General features: G+C 40.1%; 1 protein-coding gene across 2 annotated transcripts in view; it reads left to right on the top strand.

Annotated features, from left to right (window-relative positions):
* Cdh20 (cadherin 20) overlaps positions 1–22,253 on the top strand; it is a 268,074-nt gene that overhangs the window by 242,174 nt on the left and 3,647 nt on the right. For both annotated transcript variants that reach the window (XM_055601412.1, XM_055601420.1), the window contains exons 9-11: positions 5,468–5,589; positions 11,088–11,205; positions 17,161–17,412. In XM_055601412.1, the coding sequence (XP_055457387.1) occupies positions 5,468–5,589; positions 11,088–11,205; positions 17,161–17,412 (492 nt within the window). The remainder of the gene's footprint in view (positions 1–5,467; positions 5,590–11,087; positions 11,206–17,160; positions 17,413–22,253) is intronic.

Below are 22,253 nucleotides of genomic sequence, written 5' to 3'. Positions count from 1 at the left end.
ACCCTCAGCCTTGAGGGAGGTCGCATAGCCCATGGACAAAATGCAGGTTCAACTTCCTTTCTCCCAATAAGAACCCAATCTACAAGTATCTGGAATTAATGGTATGCAATTAAGGCATCCCAACACCTTAAACCCCAACCATAGTGTTCACCTACCCTGGGAACCCTCCACCCTCTCCTCAAGAATTATACACCCTTTGTTCACACCAAATAAAATTAAGCAACCTTGCTGAAGCTGGTTCTGAAATGTTACTCCTGTGTACTCCATCTGAACTTCTCATCCATTGCCTCTGCTCTCTTTGCCCTTTGTGGACCCATATTGACCAATGATCCCCAGGGAAGGGAGACCCACATCTAGTTAACCTATTTATTTCTTCTAATTAAGCATAAAGTATACTTTACCTATTCCTAGTTTTTTTCCAGGTTTCATCTGGTAGGTATACATCTTTCAATACTTTCATTTCATCCCTTTTACCATGAGCTATGTTTCTTCCAAAGAACAAATAGTCATGTCTTGTTTTTGTTGTTGTTATTGTTGTTGATTTGTGTTTTTGTTTTGTTCTTTTGTTTTGTTTTTTGCCAATCAGCTAGTCTTTACCTTTTAATAGAAAAGTTTAAACAATTTACATTTTTTTAGAAACGTTTTCTGATTCCTATAAAATTTTCATTATTTCCCTTACTGCTTTTAATATTGCTTGATTTTTCTTTCTCTACTATTAATATTAGTGGTTTCCTGGTTTACTGTGTCAGGCATGACTGGTTCTTTCCCAGTTCACCTTTGTTCATTTATTTATTCATCTCAGAAAACTCATCTTTTCTTGACCTCCCATATTTACTACTATGTTTATTTCTCCCATGTATAATATTCATTTAATTCATAATATTCATCTTCTGCAATACAGGTTTAGTGGTCAAGAAATGCTTTAGTTTATTCTCATTATACTCATTTCAATTATTTTTAAATAATAATTTTGTTGACTATGGGTAATCTCAGTTGGCAGTTATTTAGTTTCAATGATTATTTGAAAAACTATCTTTCCATGTTTTCCTGGACATTGGGGTCTCTAATGAAGATTCTAGTGTTATTCTGATGGGTTTGCTCTTTTTCAGTTAGTGTTTCCCTCTTGCAGCCTTTACTATTATTGTTGTTGTGTAATCTTAGCATTATAACTATGATGACAGGTTCTTTTCTGGACATGGATACTCAGTGTTCTGAATGTCATTTGCACTTTGATGTTAATTTCTTGGAATGTTATGCAATAATTTTGTGACGAGGTTTTCTGTACCTTTAGATTATATCGTAGCCCTTTCTACCCTATAAATTCCTATGGTTGCTCTCTTCTCAATGCTTCAGAGTTCTTGAAAGCTGTGGTGGTGCTAAATTATTCCATTATTGACATCTGACTACAATATTTCCTCAACTTTGTTTCAGTCCTTAACCTAGTTCACTGGTGCTGCTTTTTAGTTGTTCACATATTACTTTTCCTTTCGAAAAATTGTTTAGTGCTTTTTTTTTTTCATCAAAATTTCAATTTCCTTGATGAATTTGGTACATTCTTATTCAGGCTCTGCACTGCCTTCCTTATCTCATTAGTCCGCTTGTTTGTATCCTCTTGCAAATCATCAGTCAAATGTATTCTTTGTTTGGCATTTTAACTATTTCATATTGCTGAATGTAGATGATCTTTGGCAGAGACATGTTACTTTTTCACATTTGTGTTTCTATTTTCTGATTTGCACAGCTGTTAGTACAGTTATCTTTTCCAGTTTATTATTGGGTTTGCAAAGCAGTCTTTTCTTGGGGGCTCAATTCTAATACCACTCAAGAAAGGAAAACACAGGCCACTTTAACAGTACTGAGACTAAATCAAATCAGATACGAAAACACTTTTAAAAAGGATTATAGCCTCCTATGCTATCAATGATGACATAGATGAACAAGTGAAAAAATAACGTAATCTATAAGTTCAGAAAATCATTTAGTTAAGGCTAGCAAGATGGCTTAGATAGAATAGACTTTTTAAAATTATTTTTATTTTTATTACTTACAGTTTATTCACTTTTATCCCCCCTGTACTTCCCTCCCTCCTCCCCTCCCAATCCCACCCTCCCTCTCTCTTCTCCACTCATGTCTCTCTCCCAGTCCACTGATAGTGGAGGTCCTCCTCCCCTTCCCTCCTACTCTATCTGGTCTCATCAGGTGTGGCTGCATTGTCTTCCTCTGTGGCCTGGTAAGGCTGCTCCCCCCTCAAGGGAAGGTGATCAAAGAGCAGGCCAATCAGTTCCTGTCAGAGACAGTCCCTGTCCCCATTACTATGGAACCCACTTGAACACTGAACTGCCATGGGCTACCTCTGTGCAGGGGTTCCAGGCCATCTCTATGAGTGGTCCTTGGCTGCAGTATCAGTCTCAGAAAAGACCCCTGTGCCCATACTTTTTGGATCTGTTGCTCTCTTTGTAGAGCTCCTGTCCTTTTCAGGTCTTACTATTTCTCCCTTCTTTCATAAGATTCCATGCACTGTGCCCAAAGTTTGGCTATGAGTCTCAGTATCTGCCTTGACACCCTGCAGGGTAGAGCTTTCAGAGGCCCTCTGTGGTAAGCTTTGGTCCTGTTCCCTGTTTTCTCCCTCCTCCGATGTCCATCTTCTTTGCCTTTTTGAATGGGGATTGAGCATCTTAGCCAGAGTCCTCCTTGATTAGTTTTCATAGGTGTACAGATTTTAGTATGTTTATCCTATGTTATATGTCTAATATCCACTTATGAGTGAGTATATACCCTGTGTGTCTTTCTACTTCTGGGATACCTCACTCAGAATGATCTTTTCCAGTTTTCCCACCATTTACGTGCAAATTTCATGATTTCCTTGTTTTCTATTGCTGAGTAATACTCCATTGTGTAGCTATACCACAATTTCTGTATCCATTCCTCAACTGAGGGGCCTGGGTTGTTTCCAGTTTCTGCCTATTACAAATAAAGCTGCTACAAACATGGTTGAGCAGATGTCCTTGTTGTATACTTGAGCATCTTTTGGATATATGCTTAGGAGGAGTATAGCTGGATCTTGGGGAAACACTATTTCTAATTGTCTGAGATAGTGCCAGATTGATTTCCAGAGTGGTCGGAGAAGTTTACATTCCCACCAACAGTGGCCTTTTTCCACATCCTCTCCAGCATGTGTTGTCACTTGAGTTTTTGATCTTACCCATTCTGATGGGTGTAAGGTGAAATCTCAGGGTCATTTTAATTTGCATTTCCCTGATGACTAATGACATTGAACATTTCTTTAAGTATTTATCTGCCATTCTATATTCCTCTACAGAGAATTCTCTGTTTTTTGTTTGTTTGTTTGTTTGTTTGTTTGTTTGTTTGTTTTTTACCACAAAAACTAGAGGCTGATCTCTGGAATCTACATAAAGATGGAAAAAGAGAACTGAGTCCACAAAGTTGTCCTCTGACCTTCACACACACGATACCATGCCTGGCACATGCGCATATTACACACAGCATGCATATACATACATACAGGGAACATTTTAGTTAATTATATAAAAATAATAAAAGAAATAAAGGGGATGAGGAGCAAGATGAATCATTAAAGTTAAATAAAAAAGGAAAAGGATGTTACAAGAAAGAGTAAAAGCAAAGCATAGATAAAATATTATTGTATAATAAAGAAAAACGCATAGGGCTAGAGAGTTGGTTCAGTATTTAAGAGCACATATTGTCTTGGAAAGGACCCAGGTTCCATTCCCAGAATTCACATGATGGCCCACAGCCATCTCTAATTCCAGTCCCAGAGAATCTGACAACCTCTTCTGGCCTCTACAGGCACACACATGCTGCACTTAAATGGAAGTGAAACACTCATACACACAATAAATCTTTAAAAAGAAAACTACATAAGCAAAACAAGATAGCATTACGAGAAAAATAAAAATCACAAAAGCAGGCAGATCTCTCTGAGGCCAGCCTGGTCTACAAAGTGAGTCCAAGACAGCCAAAGCTACAGAGAGAAACCCTGTCTTGAAAAAAAATAATCATAAAAGTTTCATTTAAAAAGAAAAATAACGGGCTAGTGAGACAGCTGAGCAGTTTAAACGCTCACACACTTAGTGGCCAGTGTAAACTGGAGCTCACGTGAAGGTGAAAGAGCAAAACTGACTCCACACATGGGCAGCGGCACGGATGCCTACACACACACATACATAAAAATGCTATAATTTAAATCAATCAATCAAGCAGATACTAAAAGTATGGCAAACTATAAAAACTCAATGAGTAGAGAAATCCTGAAGCAGCTTTTTCCCCAAACATCTAGTTTTGGAGCCTGTCAGGTGGAGGAGTCATCAGCTGGAGTGTGAACCCATGAAGTATCAGTTATCCCTGACAGAGCTGTATTTGTGTTAATAACATTCCTTCTTAGTGTACAAGCAAGCACTACTAACTGTGTACACTTAACTTTGCAATTTGTGATCCAGGCAGTTTCTTACTCCAGAGATCTATCGCTCCTCCTCCCTGTAGGGCCACAGCCACAGATGGCTTCCTTACGTTTGTTGTGCAGCCTTTCTGCTTCTGTGCTTTCATCTCTGTACTGAAGTCTCTGACACAGTTCCTCTCTTTCTCCCTTCGTTAGTCTGGCTTTTCATTCATGGTAATCACATAGAGACAGCTTCTAACTCACCACCTTTCCCCCAGAACAGCTTAATGTAGACAGATTTATTTGGGGATGGGGACAGTAAAACATAAATATTTTTGAGAAAGAAAGAAAAAAGTGAACCCAAAGAACAATGTATTCTGAAGTGTAGCAAAGTCTCTCACATTTCTGTCTTATGATTGCTGTTGTCTCCATGGTGGAGACCAAAACAGAAAGAATAGACAGGCAGTATGGGCGATGTGCACTTGTTTCCAGGCAGCAATTTCAAGTCACAAACCAAAATACACATTTCTCCATGGGTGCCCATGGCTCCTGCCCTGGCCAAACCTGTAGCTTTGGAATGAGCTTGACCCTGTAAAATCCTTTTGGTCCCTAGGCAGAAATAAATGTGCAGTGTTCTATGTATCTCCGTGCATAACTTGAAACTTGATTACTTGACCTAAGTAAAGCCCAATGTTTCATAATCACACATTTTAATTGGAATGGGCTATTGGAAATCCTAGAATACAGAATTGACCTTTAATGCTGTAGCCCAAAGTGTGAACCAAGTGGGAGGCAAACTTGGTTTTTGTAGCACTTGCTCCCCTTTTAAGCCTTGCCCTTTTCTGCATAATCCCCAATGACAACCCCACTCCCAGAAGATGCATCCTTGTGTCCCAGGTTGTGCATGGCCACACTCTCAACAGGGAGCACATACACTATAACAATGTTATAATTTCCACAAATTTTATCCATTCCTTGATAAACCGGATTGACAAAACTGTCTTTCTCCCTTACTGAGCTCACTGTCAATGTTCCTTATGTTCTCTCTAGACAATCCCTCCCAAGTGGGAAGTGTCACTGTCACAATCAAAGTCTTAGATGTGAATGACAATGCTCCAGAGTTTCCCAGATTCTATGAAGCTTTTATCTGTGAGAATGCCAAAGCTGGACAGGTAAGGTGATCACCTTGGTAAACCCCAGATGAACAAACTGTAAAATATAACTGTCTTAGAAAGGGTTTCGATCACTGTGATAAACTGCTATGACCAAAAGTAATTGAGGGAGAAAAGGCTTTATTTCATCCTATACTTTCACTTTTCATAGTCCATTACCGAGGGAAAAATCAAGGCAGTAACTCAAGCAGTAGAGGAAACTGGAGGAGGCAGGAGCTAATGCAGAGGCTATGGAAGAGAGCTGCTTACTGGCTTGCTCCTCAGAGCTGACTCATTCTTCTTTCTTTTTCTCTTTCTTTCTCTTTCTTTCTTTCTTTGCTTCTTTATTTCTATCCTTCCTTCTTTCTTTCTTTTTCGTGAGCCTTGGTTTCTCTGTGTAGCCTAGACTGTCTTGGACTTGCTTTGTAGACCAGGCTAGCCTTGAACTCATAGAGATGCACCTGCCTCTGCCTCCTGAATGCTAGGATGACAGGAGTGCAACACCACACCCAGCTTTGATCTGTTTTCTTACACAACCCAGGATCACCTCCTCAGGAGTGGCATTACCAACAACATGCTGGGACCTTCCATATCAACCATTAATCAAGAAAATCCTCTACAGACTTGCCTAGAGGCCAATCTTATGGAAGCATTTTCTCAGTTGAGGGTCCCTCTTCCCAAATGACTTTATCTCATATCAAGTTGGCATAAAATTAACCAGCACAATAACTGAATTCATGATCAACAACATGCCCACACCAGAAACTATAGATTAGAAAACAGAATCTTCAATTTCTTTATATCAGGTTCCAGTCATTTATTTGTTAAGACAATCACTTGGAGCCAAAATTACATTTTGTGGACTGAATAGTGCTTTAACAATTCCTGGCTCACAGAATTCTCAGCTTACAGAACTAACCAAATTTTCAGAAATATATTTTTAAAGTTCATTTCTAAGCTTAATCTTGTATTACAAATTCCAAATGGTTGGACTGAGAAACATCCAGAACTCCATTTTCAGTGACCACATATTAATGCTTTGTCAGGTAGTGCGCATCTGCTATCTGTCCTTCCATAACTTCCCTTCTGTTCCTTGTATGCATCCTTCCTCCATTAGGAGTCTTAGCATCTGTCTTAGAGCATATACTGGGGTCCTATACATTCTGGTAGAACAAATGGGTCAAGATCATTTTAGTATGAAAATCAGAGATTTGAGAAGTCCACATCTGACCAGATAGTCACTCAGACTGACTACAACCCAGATTTGCCCTCACTTCTGCCGCTTGCCTGGAACATCACCCAAGCACCCTCTGCACAAAGCTATGTCCCTAGGACCAACACTTACTTGAGCTCTTTCAACATCCTTAGCCCAACATGTCTTTGTCTTCTAGCCAAAGAAAGTGACTTTGTTTTTGGAAAGCAAGAAGCCCTGCAGTGACTCAAATCCAAACTGACCTCAACACTGATTCTTACAATTTGTTGCAATGGTCTGCATCACTCCTAAAAGCTTTTTCCAAGTCTAAGATAATTGTACTTCCATATTTATTAAATTTCTAGTCTAAGAAGGCCTAAGATATTACATTCACTAACAACAATTACAATAAAAGCTTTGTTGAGCAAGGCAGGATCCATGGTCAGAGCTGTAAAGAGCCACATTAACAAGCCCGCAGTTTTGTAGATTATGTTACACATGAGACAAGGTCAGAGAGAACACATAATACAGCAGAGTTACTGTGTGCAATGGGCAAGTTCTTCTAAGTGAGCAGGGCTTTTAAAGCTCTGACTAGGTGGTTTGGGCTTTTAAGAGGATTTCTTTTGCTATCATGCTTTTTGATTATTACCCATAATACAGCATATTTTTATTTTACTATAAAACATAATTTAATATAGGTATATTTTATGCCATGACAAAAGAGGCTAACTGTAGTTATGAATTTAGATAATGCTATGTAGTACAATGAGGGAAGCACCCTCTTTGCTCGAAACACAGCACTTTCTGTCTTGAAGGTGCTGAGACAGAAGGTTGCACTATGAAAAGTGAATAGCATCTAACCGCCACTCCTGCGTTTGGAGCCACATGTGTCCTCCACTTCCAAGGACATCTCTAATGGTCCTTTGTGAAAGTCTTTGAAATGCCATTTATCTGTGACTTGGAGTTAGGGGACATTGTCACAAGCCTTTTCCATCTGTCATCTTCAGCCCAAAATATGAAAAATCCTAGCCTATGAAGTGGGCTCTGGTTTAGAAGGGCTTCAAAAGGACATAGCTAAGGTTATGGCATTGTTATATAATTCATCTAGTTTTCTTGTGCTAACACTGTGGTCATTATCACCTCTGCCAAGTGCATGTGCGTGTTCTCCTCTTACTCATAGTGGATGAAGGCCATACAACAGTGAAGTGCATGCCCGATGGTTAAAGATGGAAAAACAAAGAGTGCTAAGCAAGATGTTAGACAAGTGGGGCTAGGGACTGTCAGGAGAATGGAGGCCAATAAACCCAGCCAGGGTGCTCCCACTGTGAACTCCACCATTCTGACTACCTACCTTTCAAAGTCCCATCTCACCAATACACACACGGTTTTACGATCTGTCTTAAAATTTGTTCTACTGTGTTATCTATTCAAAACATTCCCTAGGAAACATTTCATCCCTTTACATTTGACAATCAAAATAAAACAGGACAGGATTTGCCTCTCCATGGAGTTAAGGCAGATGGTACCCTAGGTTGTGAGCAGCACTAGCATGAGTTAGGACTGTCTACGACTATCTCCCCTTCTCCCCTGACCCTTGGCCTTGTTACTATTCCATTCCATCCACTTTTAGATTCAGTGATCAGGTATTCCAGGAGGCTTACCCTGAGATGGAGTTCTAATAGATGATGTTTTTAAGACTTATGAAAATGAAAGGTAGAGGGACCAAGCCAAAAAAAAAAAAAAAAAAAAAAAAAAAAAAAAAAAAAAAAGGTCTAGCTGCAATAAAGAGCTATTAAATTAACATCCTTACAAAGTTCTAGAATAAGTTTAAGTCCCAAGTTTAAGGGGGAGAGTGAGGCCTTTGTACTACCCTGCACCCACTCATCACTGTTTCCAGGTTGCCCTCAAAGGATGTGATAACCACGGGTTAGGTGGCTGGCCAGCTGCAATGAAGGTGATCCCTAAAGAGACAGGCAGATGAAGAGCAGAAGAGTCCTTGGAGGATCTGAACAGTATGCAGAAATCCCTTGCTGGGTAGCCCCTCTAATCTCCAGTATTAAAAGTCCACTTGGTCCCTCAAGATGAATTTGATAAGTCATTTCTGTTCTGAAAGAAAAACAGCATTTCCAGCAGAAATAGCAGGCTTTACAGGGCCAGGCCCAAGTTAACTAGGACCATCTGTGCTACAGGATGTTAGAGTAAACACCAATGGAAGCAAGCTAATCAAAACTCTGTCCATAACCTTCCCTACCACTGCCTACAAGGAATGTTCCAACTGTCTAGTTCCTCCTGCTTTCTTTAGTGGCTTTCCCGTTGAATTTCCATAGCCTTCATAAAAGATATTCCTTTGAAGAACATTGAGGGAAAGACAGAACTTGGCCAGAGTGATCAAGCAGAATCCCTCTTGCTCTCCCTGTCACTAAGCTGCAATTTTTATTTTATTTTTCTCAACTGAGCTACATCCTCACACCTCTGACTGTAGTCTGCTTCCCATCCTGATGAACTTATGTTTTACACCTTTTCTTTTTCATTAATATTTTTATTACATATATATTCATTTTACATCCCAATCATAGCCATCTCCCTCCTCTCTTCCTGGTCCCACCCTCCCTCTTCTCCCTACCTTCCCTCCCTGCCTCCTCAGAAAAAAGGATCCCCCATCCCTGCAACCTACCTGGCACATCAAGTCACACCAGGATTAAGTGCATCCTCTTTCACTGAGGCCACACAACACAGCCCCACAAAAGGAAAGTGACCAAAAAGCAGGCAACAGGGTCCATGTCAGAGACAACCCCTGCTCCCTTTATTACTGGACCCACATAAAGATTAAGCTGCCCATCAGCTACATATGTGTAGGAGGCCTAGGTCCAGTCCAGGCAGGGTCCTTTGTTGATGCTTCAGTCTCCACAAGAATCCTTGGGCCCAGGTTAGTTGACTCCGTTGGTCTTCTTGTGGAATTTGTGTCCAGTCCGGGCCCTTCTAGTCTTCTCCTGACTTCTCCACAAGTCTCCCAGTCCTCCACCTAATGTTTGGCTGTGAGTCTCAGCATCTGTTTCAATCCACTGCTTGGTGGAGCCTCTCAGAGGAGAACTATGCTAGTTCTTGTCTGCAAGCATAGAAAGTAGCATTAATAGTGTCAGTGGTTGGCTTTCTCCCCTGGGGTATGTGTCAGGTTGGGCCAGATATTGGCTGGACATTCCCTCAATCTCTGCTCTAAGTTTATCTTTGCACATCTTGTAGGCAGGGTAAATTTGGGGTCTAAGGTTGTTTTTTGTTTGTTTGTTTGTTTGTTTGTTTTTTGTTTTTTTTTTCTTGGTGGTTTGGTGTTCCCCTCCCCTCCACTAGAAGTCCTGTCTGTCTAGAAGGTAGCCTCTTCAGTCTTCAAAATCGTTGCTAGTAGGAGTGTTAGCTAGAGTCACCCCCCATACCCTCTAGTCAATGACGACTGGGTTTGGGAAGAAACAAAGAAAGAAATAAAGATTTTCTATATTTCAATTAAAATGAAGGCACAACATATTCAAACTCATGAGATACAATGAAAGCAGTGCAAAGAGGAAGGTTCATAGTAGTGAGTACCTTCACAAAGAAATTGGAGAGTTCACATACTAGCAACTTAACAGCACATCTGAAAGCTCTAGAACAAAAAGAAGCAAACACACCCAAGAGGGCAAACAGCAGAAAATAATTAATCTCACAGCTAAAATCAATAACTTAGAAACAAAGAGAACAATATAAGAATCAATGAAACTAAAAAGCGGTTCTCTGAGAAAATCAACAAGATAGACAAACCCTTAGCCAAACTAGCTCTCTACCTTCTCTAACTCCCTCCCTCCTAATAAAGCATGACTGCTCTGTGGTCCACACTCCTTGAAGCCACATTCCATAGCTTAACTCTGCTCTGTTTGTGTTCTAGGTTATTCTTAAGTGGGGGCTTCTTCAAGATAACAACTTAGCTACAAAATGCTCACTTAAAGATGGGATACAGATTAGGTGAGAGAAGAAAACTGGGGATATGTAGGGACACTCCATGGTTCTTTCACTGTCTTCTTTTTACAAGTCTTCTTTTTACACTGTCTTCTTTTTAAAGTAACTGGCTAAGATGTGGGAGTATGTGGGAGCATCTGAAGCATGTAGGCAACATTTATCCTTTACCTATCAACATAGTCAAGATCAAGAATATGCTTACTTAATCTTAAACTATAGGATTAGTTTCCAGGATAGTTTCAGGACATCTCATTGGCTAAATGACTTACTGTTATTTAGGGTTTCACTAGACTTTGCTTTTCCTTTGGCTGCAACTCACCCTGAATTCATGTCCCTCCTTTAGCTGATCCAGACAGTGAGTGCCGTGGATCAAGATGACCCTCACAATGGTCAGCATTTCTACTACAGTTTGGCTCCTGAGGCTGCTAACAACCCCAACTTTACTGTCAGGGACAACCAAGGTAATTGGGTGGACATGGGCTATCTGTATTTTTCCACTTTCCTACTGCTCCTAGACATTTTGAGTTAATATACCTACACCATACAAACAGTATCAAGTTTTCAGACCTTTTTAATAACAGGGAGGACATTAATGCTAATTTGCAGTCCCCAGGGTTTTGTTTCATAACATCAAAGACAAAGAGTGCCCTCTGCTGTCTCTAAAGCTTTCATTCCTCAGTCAGTTGACAAACATTTATTGATACTTGATGTGTAAGAGACATAATCCAAGGTGCAGTGATAAATTTTCTTCCTTTAGTCAAATTCAGAGCAACCGTATTTACATGTTCTGTAAAGACAGAAACAGCCTAAGAGGAAAAGTGCCTTAGAGAAAGAAAACAAACCTGAAGGAACATTTCTAATCAAAGATATAAAAACTAAAGGGGGAGGAATAAAAAGCCTTCACAACAAAAGAAGAACGGCTATATTAACAAAATTAATAATAATAATAATAAAGGAAGAAAAAACGCAAATACAAGAACATGACAGTATTCACAGAATTCAAATTTTTTTCCTTTGGAGACAAGATCTGGCAAAGTAACCTGCACTGGCTTCAAATGTACGTTCCTCCTGCCCAAGCCTGCAGAGTACTGAGACTATAATCATCTGCAATCACACCTGCCTCAAACAACTTTCTAGTGCAGAAAAACCTACTCAGGTGGGGTTCCCATTGCAAAAAATGCTTGCTCCCTTCTAGGACCTTTCCAACAAGTGCTCATTAGCAGAGGGATTCAGAGACTTAGCATATGCTTGGGGCTTAAGTAGGGAGATTCTTTTGTTCTCCAGCACGATATACTTCAAAGAAAGGTCAGAACAATTGAAACCAAGCTGTTGACTGTTGGGTGAATCCCTTTGTTAATTCTGCAGCAAACTAACTGACTTGGGAGTCCTCACTTCACTGGGCTTCAACACACTCATCTTAAGGGTGACTTCCTAGCAATTTAAACAAAGGTTAACAAAAAGATCAGGCAAGATTTGTCTTCCTCTCAAACTTCATTTTGAAGACTAAAAAATTGCTACAATCTCATAAATAGAAGTATTCTTCGGCCTTTTAATTACCATAAAATATCTACAGAAAGAATTTTACAATTAAATAGCTTCAGATTTTTGTGTGTTTATGGTGGTGTGTGCTGCATTCACATGTATGGGTACACATGGGTAGTGCTTGTGTCAGAGGTTGGAATCAGATATTTTCCTTTGGTCTTTTATTTTTAATAATGTGTGTGCACATGTGAGCTCAAGTGCCGGGGGGCTGGGGGACAAAGGCGTTAGATTCTTTGAAGTGGAGTGGATGCTAAGGACAGAACTCAGGTTTTCTGCAAGAGTCTTAACCCTAGGGTAAGAAGAGCTGGCATTAGAGTTTTTCTTCGAGTTTTTAGCTAGGTGTCACTCTCTTCATTCATACCTGAAGAACACAAAAAACAACATGCAGCAAAAAGATGCACGTTTCTTAAAGGTGGCTTTGGGAACTGCTCATGGAAGCCGTGCCATATGCAGATGGGTGAGTAGAAAACTGTGACAAAAGGAGGTCACTCATCTCTTGAAAGTTTCTCAAAATGGAAGTCAGTGAGTCTTCAACACAATGTGTGAACTCCTAACCTCCAGATGACAATTTATCACACAGGTATTTTTTTTTCTAGAAGTTATTAAAAACAGACCCACAGTCCATCATCCCTGTCCCCACCTTTGGCAACACAATAAAGCCTTTTTTAGTAGGGGTTGTGGAACCACTGTGGCTCAAATCTAGGGCCTTGCACATGCTAGGCAAGCCCTCTACCACTATGCAATGTCCTCATCCCACCCCTTCTTCTTCTTTATCTTTTTGTTTGGCTTTGGATTTTAGAGACCAGGCCTCACTGTGTATGTAAATCCAGTGTACTGGAACTTGAAATGCAGACCTTTCCTGGCCTCAGTGGCCCTGTTGTATCTGCCTCCCAAGCGATGGGATTACAAGGACATATACACTACATACCATCATGCCCAGCTTTGTGTTGTTGTTGTTGTTATTTTGTTGACGCAAAACATGGAACAGGTTGTTATATTATAGAACAGTTTAAAGTTTCAAAATCATTTTCTCAGCTTTGCTTTATTGGGCATTTATAATGACCCTTTAAAGTATGATTTTCATAGTCCCATTAACAGATGCAAATAACACAAGATCAGAGAGTAAGCAATCATTAAGAATGGGAAAAGTGAATGGGGTGCAGCTCAGCAATAGAGCACATCCTTCACATACAAGGCCTTTGGTTCCATCTCAACACTACATAAAAGACAGACTGGTACTAGAAATTGTTACTCTAACTTCTTGTTCTAGCACCTGCACATGGACAGACAGACAGACAGACAGACACACACACACACACACACACACACTAGCTCCCTGTTACCTTAGAAATACATACTCTTTCTAAAAAAAAATTACCAAATCTCTTGTTATCACTCTTAACAAAAACATTTCAAATGGCTAATATATGCTAGTCTCAAGAGGGCCAGACTTATCCATGTAATATAAAGTTCTGGGTGGATTTTTTTTTTGTTGTTGTTATTATGTTTTGTTGTTGTTGTTGTTGTTTCAACTCTATGTCAGCCTTTTTCAAAATCCTTGTGATCTGGGTCAAATTAAAATAAATACAAGTTTTGTTTAAAGAAAATTTGATTTTTGAAAAAAATAAAATTGCAGAGAATAATTAACAGCAGCTAGCTATTAAATCCAGTGAGAGAGGCAGAGAATGGGTTCTGTGGTAAATGGGTAAATAAAGACCCTAAATAAATAAGTTAGCCTAATAGTTGATTGCTGTCATTTTGCACTGAGAAGAAAATAAGGTGAAAGTAAACCTATGTCAAAGCAGAAAACAATTATAATTATCTGAACAAGTCTGACCACTGTCTTAGGATTTCTACTGCTGTGATAAGGCACCATAACCCAAACAACCTGGTGAGAGAAGACTTTATTCCACCTACAACTCTCATGTCACTCCATCACTGAGGGAAATCAGGGCAGGAATTCAAGATAGGACCCTAGAGACAGGAACTGTTGCATAAGCCATGGAAGAATGAACACAGCATATTGGCTTGCTCGTCTTTTACAGCATTAAGAACCACCAGCCCAGAGGTGGCACTGCCCACAGGGAGCTGCTCCCTCCCACATCAATTATCAATCCATAAAAAGGCGTAGGCCAATCTGGTGGGAGCATTTTCTCAAAGTTCCCTCTTCCAAAATGAGACCAGCTTGTGTAAAACAGACAAAATAAATAAACAAATAAATTAAAAAAGCTATCACACCACTAATGCTAAACTAAATAGCAGTTGTATAGTACCACAAAAGGAGTACGTGATTTAGAGTCTGTGTAGCCAGAGCTCAAATACAAGCTTTCCTGCTCTCTAAATTAGTGACTACAAAGAAATGGAAATGAACCGAGGCTCTAATTCTCTCACTGTAAAGGGGAGGAATCATTCCGCATCATAACATGTACAAAATACAAAAACTGGCACTTGAATGTAAAACAAAACACCTACCTGGTACCATTAAAAACAAAACAAAACACGGAGGCAAGTATGCATAAATTAAGGGAGAGTGTGTTAAAATGGTTTGTGTGGCACCTGGAAGTTATCCACCTCATTCAGTTGTGTTTCAGGCTGCCTGGTTCTTGCATTCTTTCAATTATGACTTCAAGGAAAGATAACAAGGGGAGTCAGACACCAGCTCCTACCTGCTCATTTTGCATCAATTAAAAAAATTATTTTGTAATGCCCAACTTAAAAACAATAAGAAAACATGGTCCTATATTACTTCAAGAAGAGAAGAACCAGAAATATTGATGCTCACTAGCCATGTTTGCTTTAAGCTTTTAGAAATTGTATAAACTTCTAGTCCATGTGAAACACATCCAGAAAAATATCCTGTTAATAGTATCATTTTTGTTGGTTTTGTTGTTTATTTTGTTTGGTTGTTTTTAGCAGGTCCTCACTCTGTAGCCCTTGCTAGCCTAGAACTTTCTGCAGTTCTTCTGGCCTCAGCCCCCTTCCCCAGCTCCAAGATTACAGGCAGGTGGTGCCACCATATCCAGATTGATTTTGGCTTTATAAATTACTTCTTATGTATCCTACCACATCTCTCAAACTATTCCTCTGCTGAAATGACCACAATGTTAAAAAAAAAAAAAAAAAAAAAAAAAAGCACTGCTTCATAACTCAAAGCCTTTCCAGGTAACTTAAAATATAAGTTTTAAAATTCGTAAATCTAAAACTTTATATTATTTAGCAAATATCAACATCACTACAGTTGCCCACATGGAGAACTTTGAGAAACATATCTAACCACTTAGCTAAAAAAAAAGAATTGTGTTCTGTACATAGAAGCATTTAATCGGGTATAATGTGAGGGTCGACATCAACAGGAGGATGATTTTGTAATGTTGTAATTACAAAGAAATGAGAAATATTTAAGGTGATGACTAGGAGGCTGGGGAGACGGCTGAGTCAGTAAACACTCACTGTGCAAGCGTGAGAACTTGAGTTCAGAGCCTAGCTCACTTGTAAAAGCCAGGTGTGGCAGTGCACGTCGCTAGGCTTAACTCTTGAGTAGAGGGAGACAGATGGATTCCAGAGTTCACAGGCAGCCTGTCCACACTGAAGAGACCCAGGTTCAGGGAGAGACTCCGGCTCAGAAACTAAAGTGAAGAGCAAGGAAAACAACTCGCCTTAATTTCTGGCCTCGAGACACATGTGAACATACATGGGCATAGGAACAAACTTATACAGACAAGTTCCTCACACAAAAACTAAGGCATTGTCTACATGCCCTGAGTTGATCGTTAGACCATGAAAAAATATCACAAAGCATCATGCTATATCTCCAAAAGGAATAATTATCTTTTAATTAAAATTCTTAGTTTTCAAATAGAAAAAAGTACTAAATTCTTATTTTTTAAATGGGAAGAAATTAATAGCATAATTTTCACAAGGGCTAAAAGATGACTCGACAGTTAATAGCACCTGCTGCTCTTCCAGGGGATCCAGGTTCAATTCCCAGAACCCACATGACACCTGACAATCATCTCTAACCCTAGTTCCTGGGGACCCAACACCCTCTTCCGGCCACTGCAGGCACGAGGCACACAGTGGTGTACAAATATGCACTTGGGAAAAATAGCCACGTGCACGTGCATAAAATAAAAGCTAATAATTAAAAGAACAGAGCTCATCAAAGTCACATTAACTGCATAAACTCAGCCCGCAGGCCAGGACACATTGCAAGCTGTGTCCTATAACCAGGGGATCAAATAAGCTTCTGAAAACGACAAGTTCTTCAGGAAGTTGGTAACACCAAGTGAGAGGCATAAAAGAAAATAGCAAAAGATGTGAATTCCGGCCAGAATAGCAAAAATAAGCAATCCTGTACAACCACATGGGCTCCTCGGCTTCCCTTTCCTAGGGGCAGCAAGCAGCCCAGGGCCTTGGCCAGCTGCTGAGCAGGAATAAACAGGGACCAAAAATCACCAACGACTGCTCATTTCTGTCAAGTTTTCCCAGGGAACTTGTGTTAGATCTGAAGGCTGACAGTTTGCCCTGGGCACTTTATGTCACAAAGGGTAAGACAGATTCTCACAAAAGGGCTCCTCTCTTAGGCCTCAGGGTTTTGCCTGGAAGCAAGCAAAAAATCTTTATTTTCAAATCTAAGTGCTGAGCCGAAGCAATCTGCCACGGCTGGCCGCAGCTGCACACAGCACACACCTCCCAACCGCTCTCCTTCCTCTACCCTGTCCCTGACTCCCTGCCTTCTTCAATCCAAGAAATTAAACCCCCGGAACTTTCGTTTCATTCTCTTCTTCTTCTTCTTCTTCTTCTTCTTCTTCTTCTTCTTCTTCTTCTTCTTCTTCTTCTTCTTCTTCTCTCTCCTAAATGCCTCACTCCTTCAGATAACACTGCTCGGATTCTAACCAGGAGGTCCGGCTTTCGACAGAAGGAGCAGAGTGTCTTCTACCTCCCCATCCTCATAGCGGACAGCGGACAGCCCTCGCTCAGCAGCACCGGCACGCTTACCATCCAAGTGTGCAGCTGCAATGATGATGGCCAAGTCATGTCCTGCAGCCCAGAGGCCTACATACTCCCAGTCAGCTTGAGCCGGGGTGCCCTCATCGCCATCCTGGCCTGCATCTTTGTCCTCTTAGGTGAGTTGGTGGCTCCTTTTGTGTGTGGGTGGGTGGGGGAGGAGGTGTCCACATGTTTTTAGACATGATCAGTTAACCCTCTTTCTCAGCTACTCAGAATTGCTCTTCTGTCCCCAAGCTTACTCCAAAAGGCAGTAGAGTGAAGCCTGGAGAAAAGTGCAGAAGCTGAAGACAGTGCCACCCCTCAAGGTCTCTTTGGAAAGACTAAAGCATTTAGATTTATCAAGTGTTTACTGTAGACCTGAACACAATACTAGGCACTGAGGTTAATAGGACAGATACACCCTGGCCTTCACAGTTTACCTCAGATGATGCAAATTCATATTGGCATGATAGAACCAAAATCACATGGGAGAGGATACGATAATCACTTGGTCAAACCCATTTCGGGTAAGTGGCAGCTAAATCACAGAGGTAGAGCAACAGGGCCAAAGCCAAATATCAGAAAAAGAGGCAGAACTGATGTGCAGACAGACCACACGCTGGTCACCCTTCCTCTCCCTCGGTGGCTCGCTTCTGAGTGCTCATGCGTGCACACGCTACAGGTAGCTAAGCATTACCAGGGACGGATGCAGGGTGTGTATCCTAAGAAGACAGGGGCCGAGGAGAGTTGCCACTGCCCCAATGCAAATGGCTGGTCAACAAGGCTCTCACAGAAAAGTAGAACTCCAAACAGAGACTGAAAGAAGTGAGAATGATCTGCATGGATTTCTGGGAAATAAGATGTTTATGCCATGAGCAGCCCTTAGGCACTGTGGTCACCTAGCAAATAGCAGTGAATAAACGGCTCTTCTTTGTCTCAGCTGGCGGAAGAAAAGAAGTGAAAACAGGCTACTGTGTGAACACTACGGGTGATCCTTCCCTCTCTCAGCCCTGACTATCTTGTGCACAAAGGCCCCAGTGCAGTTGCTTTCTAAGTAGGCACTCAAAAAAAAAAAAAAAATCATCTCTTGAGTACAAGAAGCTATTGGCATTGCGTCTGACCTCCATTCCGCCTGAGTTAAACCATACCACACATATCTTGCTTAGAGAAAATCCAATGTTCAACATAAATGAAGCCCACAGCTTCCGTGTGGATACACTGGAATTCCAGCACTCAGGAGGCTGACTGCTCCATCCACAGAAGTTCTAGACCCATCTAGAATCCTTGGCTATGTAACCAGACCATATCTCAAAAACAAACAAATAAATAAACAAATAAGTAAATAATAAGAGAAAGTGAAATTGCAGCAACTTTCTGAACAGGGTAAAGACATAAAGCACTCGGGATTTAAGTTAAAATAGACTTGGGGATGTCTGCATATACCCTTTTTCTCTAATTTACCTAAACACAAAGAAACTGAGTCACACCAGAGAAATTCACTGTGGAAAATGTAAGAAGCATTGCACTGGCTTCCTATATAGGCATTTGTAATAGACTTCTCAAAACACATTTTAAATTATGACATGGGCTTTGGTTGTGTTTTCCGTGTTCTGTCTTATATTAAGAGAAAGGAACATAACCTTCTGGAGACAGTTGTTAGGATTCCTGGCCATTAGCTGAATGGGCAAGTAAAACCCATCTGCAATTCCTGAAGTGTCCATAAGGTGGCACTGGGAGACCTTGTGTGCAGAACAAGAAACGCTGTGCGGTTCCCCCCCCCCCCCCCCTTTCGAGTAACCTGCAAATAGAAATTTCCAGGCTCTGTCTTTGGAAAACGCTGTAAATTCATTCTGATCCACAGAGCCATCATTACAGAAAGTCTGATTTAAAGAGAATGGCTCAGAGTGCTGTGAGAGATAATTTAGTTTGTAAACCAAGACCCATCTTTTAAACTGCCCAGAGTAAGAAGTCTCCAGAAGCTAAGGTAAACACAAGTGTCATAAAAGCCCACTAGTTTCACACTTGCTTGCCTCTGGGAGAGTACACCTAGATTTAACACAATTCACCCATCTCTAAGATTTGCACTACAAGTTGATTTACACACACATACATGTAGATAATTAAACATGTTCATTTGGGTAATATTTACTGTCGGGGGGGGGGGCTTTTTTCACATACCTAGTTCCTAGAAAACCTTGTGCCCCTGTACACAATACCTACAGAAGATTCAGAAGAAGCCTTCCCAGAAATGATGTTCTTCTCTCTGAAACCAGACATTCTTCATCTGAATAGAACATTTTTTTCCCAAAATCTGATTTGGGGAAGTTTAAGGCATAATTTAATGGTCATTATCCATAATATTTTATGTAAACATGTATCAGCCTCTCCTTTTCAGGAGGTGACTAGCTTTACACCCCGCCGAATTTTACACACCCAGCAGAACTCTTCCCAGAAGAGCTCAGAGACACTGGTGGCTTTTGCTTCTTGTTTGATTAAAAATAGACTTCTTTCTCATACGTTGCATTGTGATTGTGGTTTCCTTCTCTCTACTCCTCCCAATTCCTCCCCACCTTTTCTCCCAACCATATCCACCCCTTTCTGTCCCACATTAGAAAATAGACTTCAGAAAATGATAATAAAATATAGTAACCTAAAAACGAAAACAAACAAACAAAAAAACAGTGGAGTAAGATGAAATAAACAGAAGGAAAAAAAAAAAACTCAAGGAAAAAATCGGGAAAAAATGAGATCTATATGCAGAAACACACTTATTCCCACACTCAAGAAACCCATCAAAACACAAAATGGAGGCCATAATTTAAACTCAAATGAACTGTAGGGTAAAGAGAAAATAAAAAAAATTTAAATAAATAAATAATAACATTAAAAGTAAAAAGCCCTGACATGAAACAAGGAACCTCCATAGATTCTGTTGAGTTCATTTTCTGTTGGCCATCCACGGCAGGACACGCAGTCTACCCAAGAGAGTGGTTCATTTCTCCAGTGATACTCCCTTAGAGGAAACAAAAATCTTCATCTGTAAGTGGTTACATTTGCAGATAACTTTTGGGTTAGAGATGGGGGCATATGTCCACATCTTTCACAAACACACCAGAAAGATCATCTACCATGACCAAGTTGGCTTTACCCCAGAGATGCAAGGATGGCTCATCATACATAAATCAATGTAATCCACCATGGAAACAAACTGAAAGACAAAAACTGCATGCTCATTCCACTAGATGCAGAACAAGCCTGTGTCAAAACCCAACGTGAAGTATTTCATTGAGAATTTTCGCATCTATATCCATAAGGGAAATTAACCTGTAATTCTTTGGTCTTTATGTGGTTTGAATGTGAGGGTAACTGTGGCCTTATAAAATAAACTGGCAATGTTCCTTCTATATCCATTTTGTGCAATAATTTGAGGAATATTGGCCCCTTGCTCATTTTGAAAATATGGTAGAAGTCTACATGGAAACCATCTTTCCTTGGGCTTTGTTTGGTTGGGAGGCTTTTAAATAGTGTTTTTATTTCACTAACTGTTATAGGTCTGTTTAAATTGCTCATCTGATCTTCATTTAATTTTGGGAAGTTGTATGTATCAAGAAAATCATCCATCTCTTCTAGTTTTTCCAATTTGTTGAAGTAGAGGTTTTTGAGGTGTGCCCTTGTAATTTTCTAGATTTTCCTCAGGGTCTATTGTTTTGTCTTATTTCAGCTCTAATATAGTTAATTTAGATCTTTTCTCTGCCCTTTGGTTAGTCTGGATAAGGGTTTGTCAATCTTTTTTTCTCAAGAACCAACTCTTTTTTTTTTTTTTTTCATTGATTCTATGTCGGTTTTTTGTTTGTTTTTCCTATTTTTTTAAAATTTAGCTTTGACTTTTATTATTGCTTGTCCTCTACTCCTTTTGGGTTTAGATTCATCGTCTTGTTCTAGAGCTTTCAGGTGTGCTGTAAAATCACTAGTATGAGCTCCCTCCAGTTTTTGTTCATTTGTTTATGTAGGCACATAGTGCTATGAACTTGCCTCCTTGCCTCCTTTAACTGCCTTCATTGTGCCCCATAGTTTGGGTATGTTGTATATTCATTTTTATTCAATTATAGAATGTTTTTAATTTCTTTCTTGATCACTGTCTTGACCCATTTTTCATTCAGCCATGAGTTTTTCATTCCCCATGAGTTTGTAAGCGGTTGTTTCTGTTGTTGATGATACCTGGTTTCAATCTATGGTAGTAAGATAGGATGCAATATGTTATATCAATTTTTTTTATATCTGTTGAGATTTGCTTTGTATGAGAGTTTGTGTGGTCAATATTGGAGAGAGTTCCTTGAGCTTCTGAGCAGATATATTCTTTTGGGTTTGGGTGAATTTTTCTGTAAATATCTGTTAGGTCCGTTTGGCTTATGACATGTTAGCTCCAGCTTGTCTTTGTTCAGGTTTTGTCTGGATGACCTGCCTACCAGTGAGTCTGGGTACTGAAGTCTCCTGTTATCAGCCTGAGGGTCAACACATGATTTTAGCTGCAATAGTGTTTCTTTTATGAATCTGGGTACCCTTATGTTTGGTGCATAGAATTGCAATGTCCTCTTGGTGGATTTCTCCTTTGACTAATATATAGTGTCCTTCCCTATCTTTTCTAATTAGTTTTCTTTTGAAGCCTGTTTTGTCAGATATTAAAATATCTATACCAGCTTGCATCTTAAGGTCCATTTGCTTACATTATCTTTTTCCATTCATTTACCCTGAGGTGATATCAATCCTTGATGTTAAAGTGTGTTTCTTGGATACAGTACAAAGGATCTTGTTTTCGAATCCACAGTTCGTCTGCCTTTTATTGAGACCATTGATGCTGAGAGATATCAATGAGCAGTGTGTATTGATTCCTGTCATTTTGGTGGTGGTGCTGGTGGTGGTGGCGGTGGCAATGTGTGTGTGTGTGTGTGTGTGTGTGTGTGTGTGTGTGTGTGTGTGT

The sequence above is a fragment of the Psammomys obesus genome, unplaced genomic scaffold (genome assembly GCF_907164565.1).
Source record: "Psammomys obesus unplaced genomic scaffold, mPsaObe1.curated_primary_1811, whole genome shotgun sequence".
In the NCBI taxonomy this organism is placed as follows: Eukaryota; Metazoa; Chordata; class Mammalia; order Rodentia; family Muridae; genus Psammomys; species Psammomys obesus.
The sequence above is the reverse complement of the archived record's forward strand: the minus strand, read 5'-3'. Positions and strand labels throughout refer to the sequence as shown.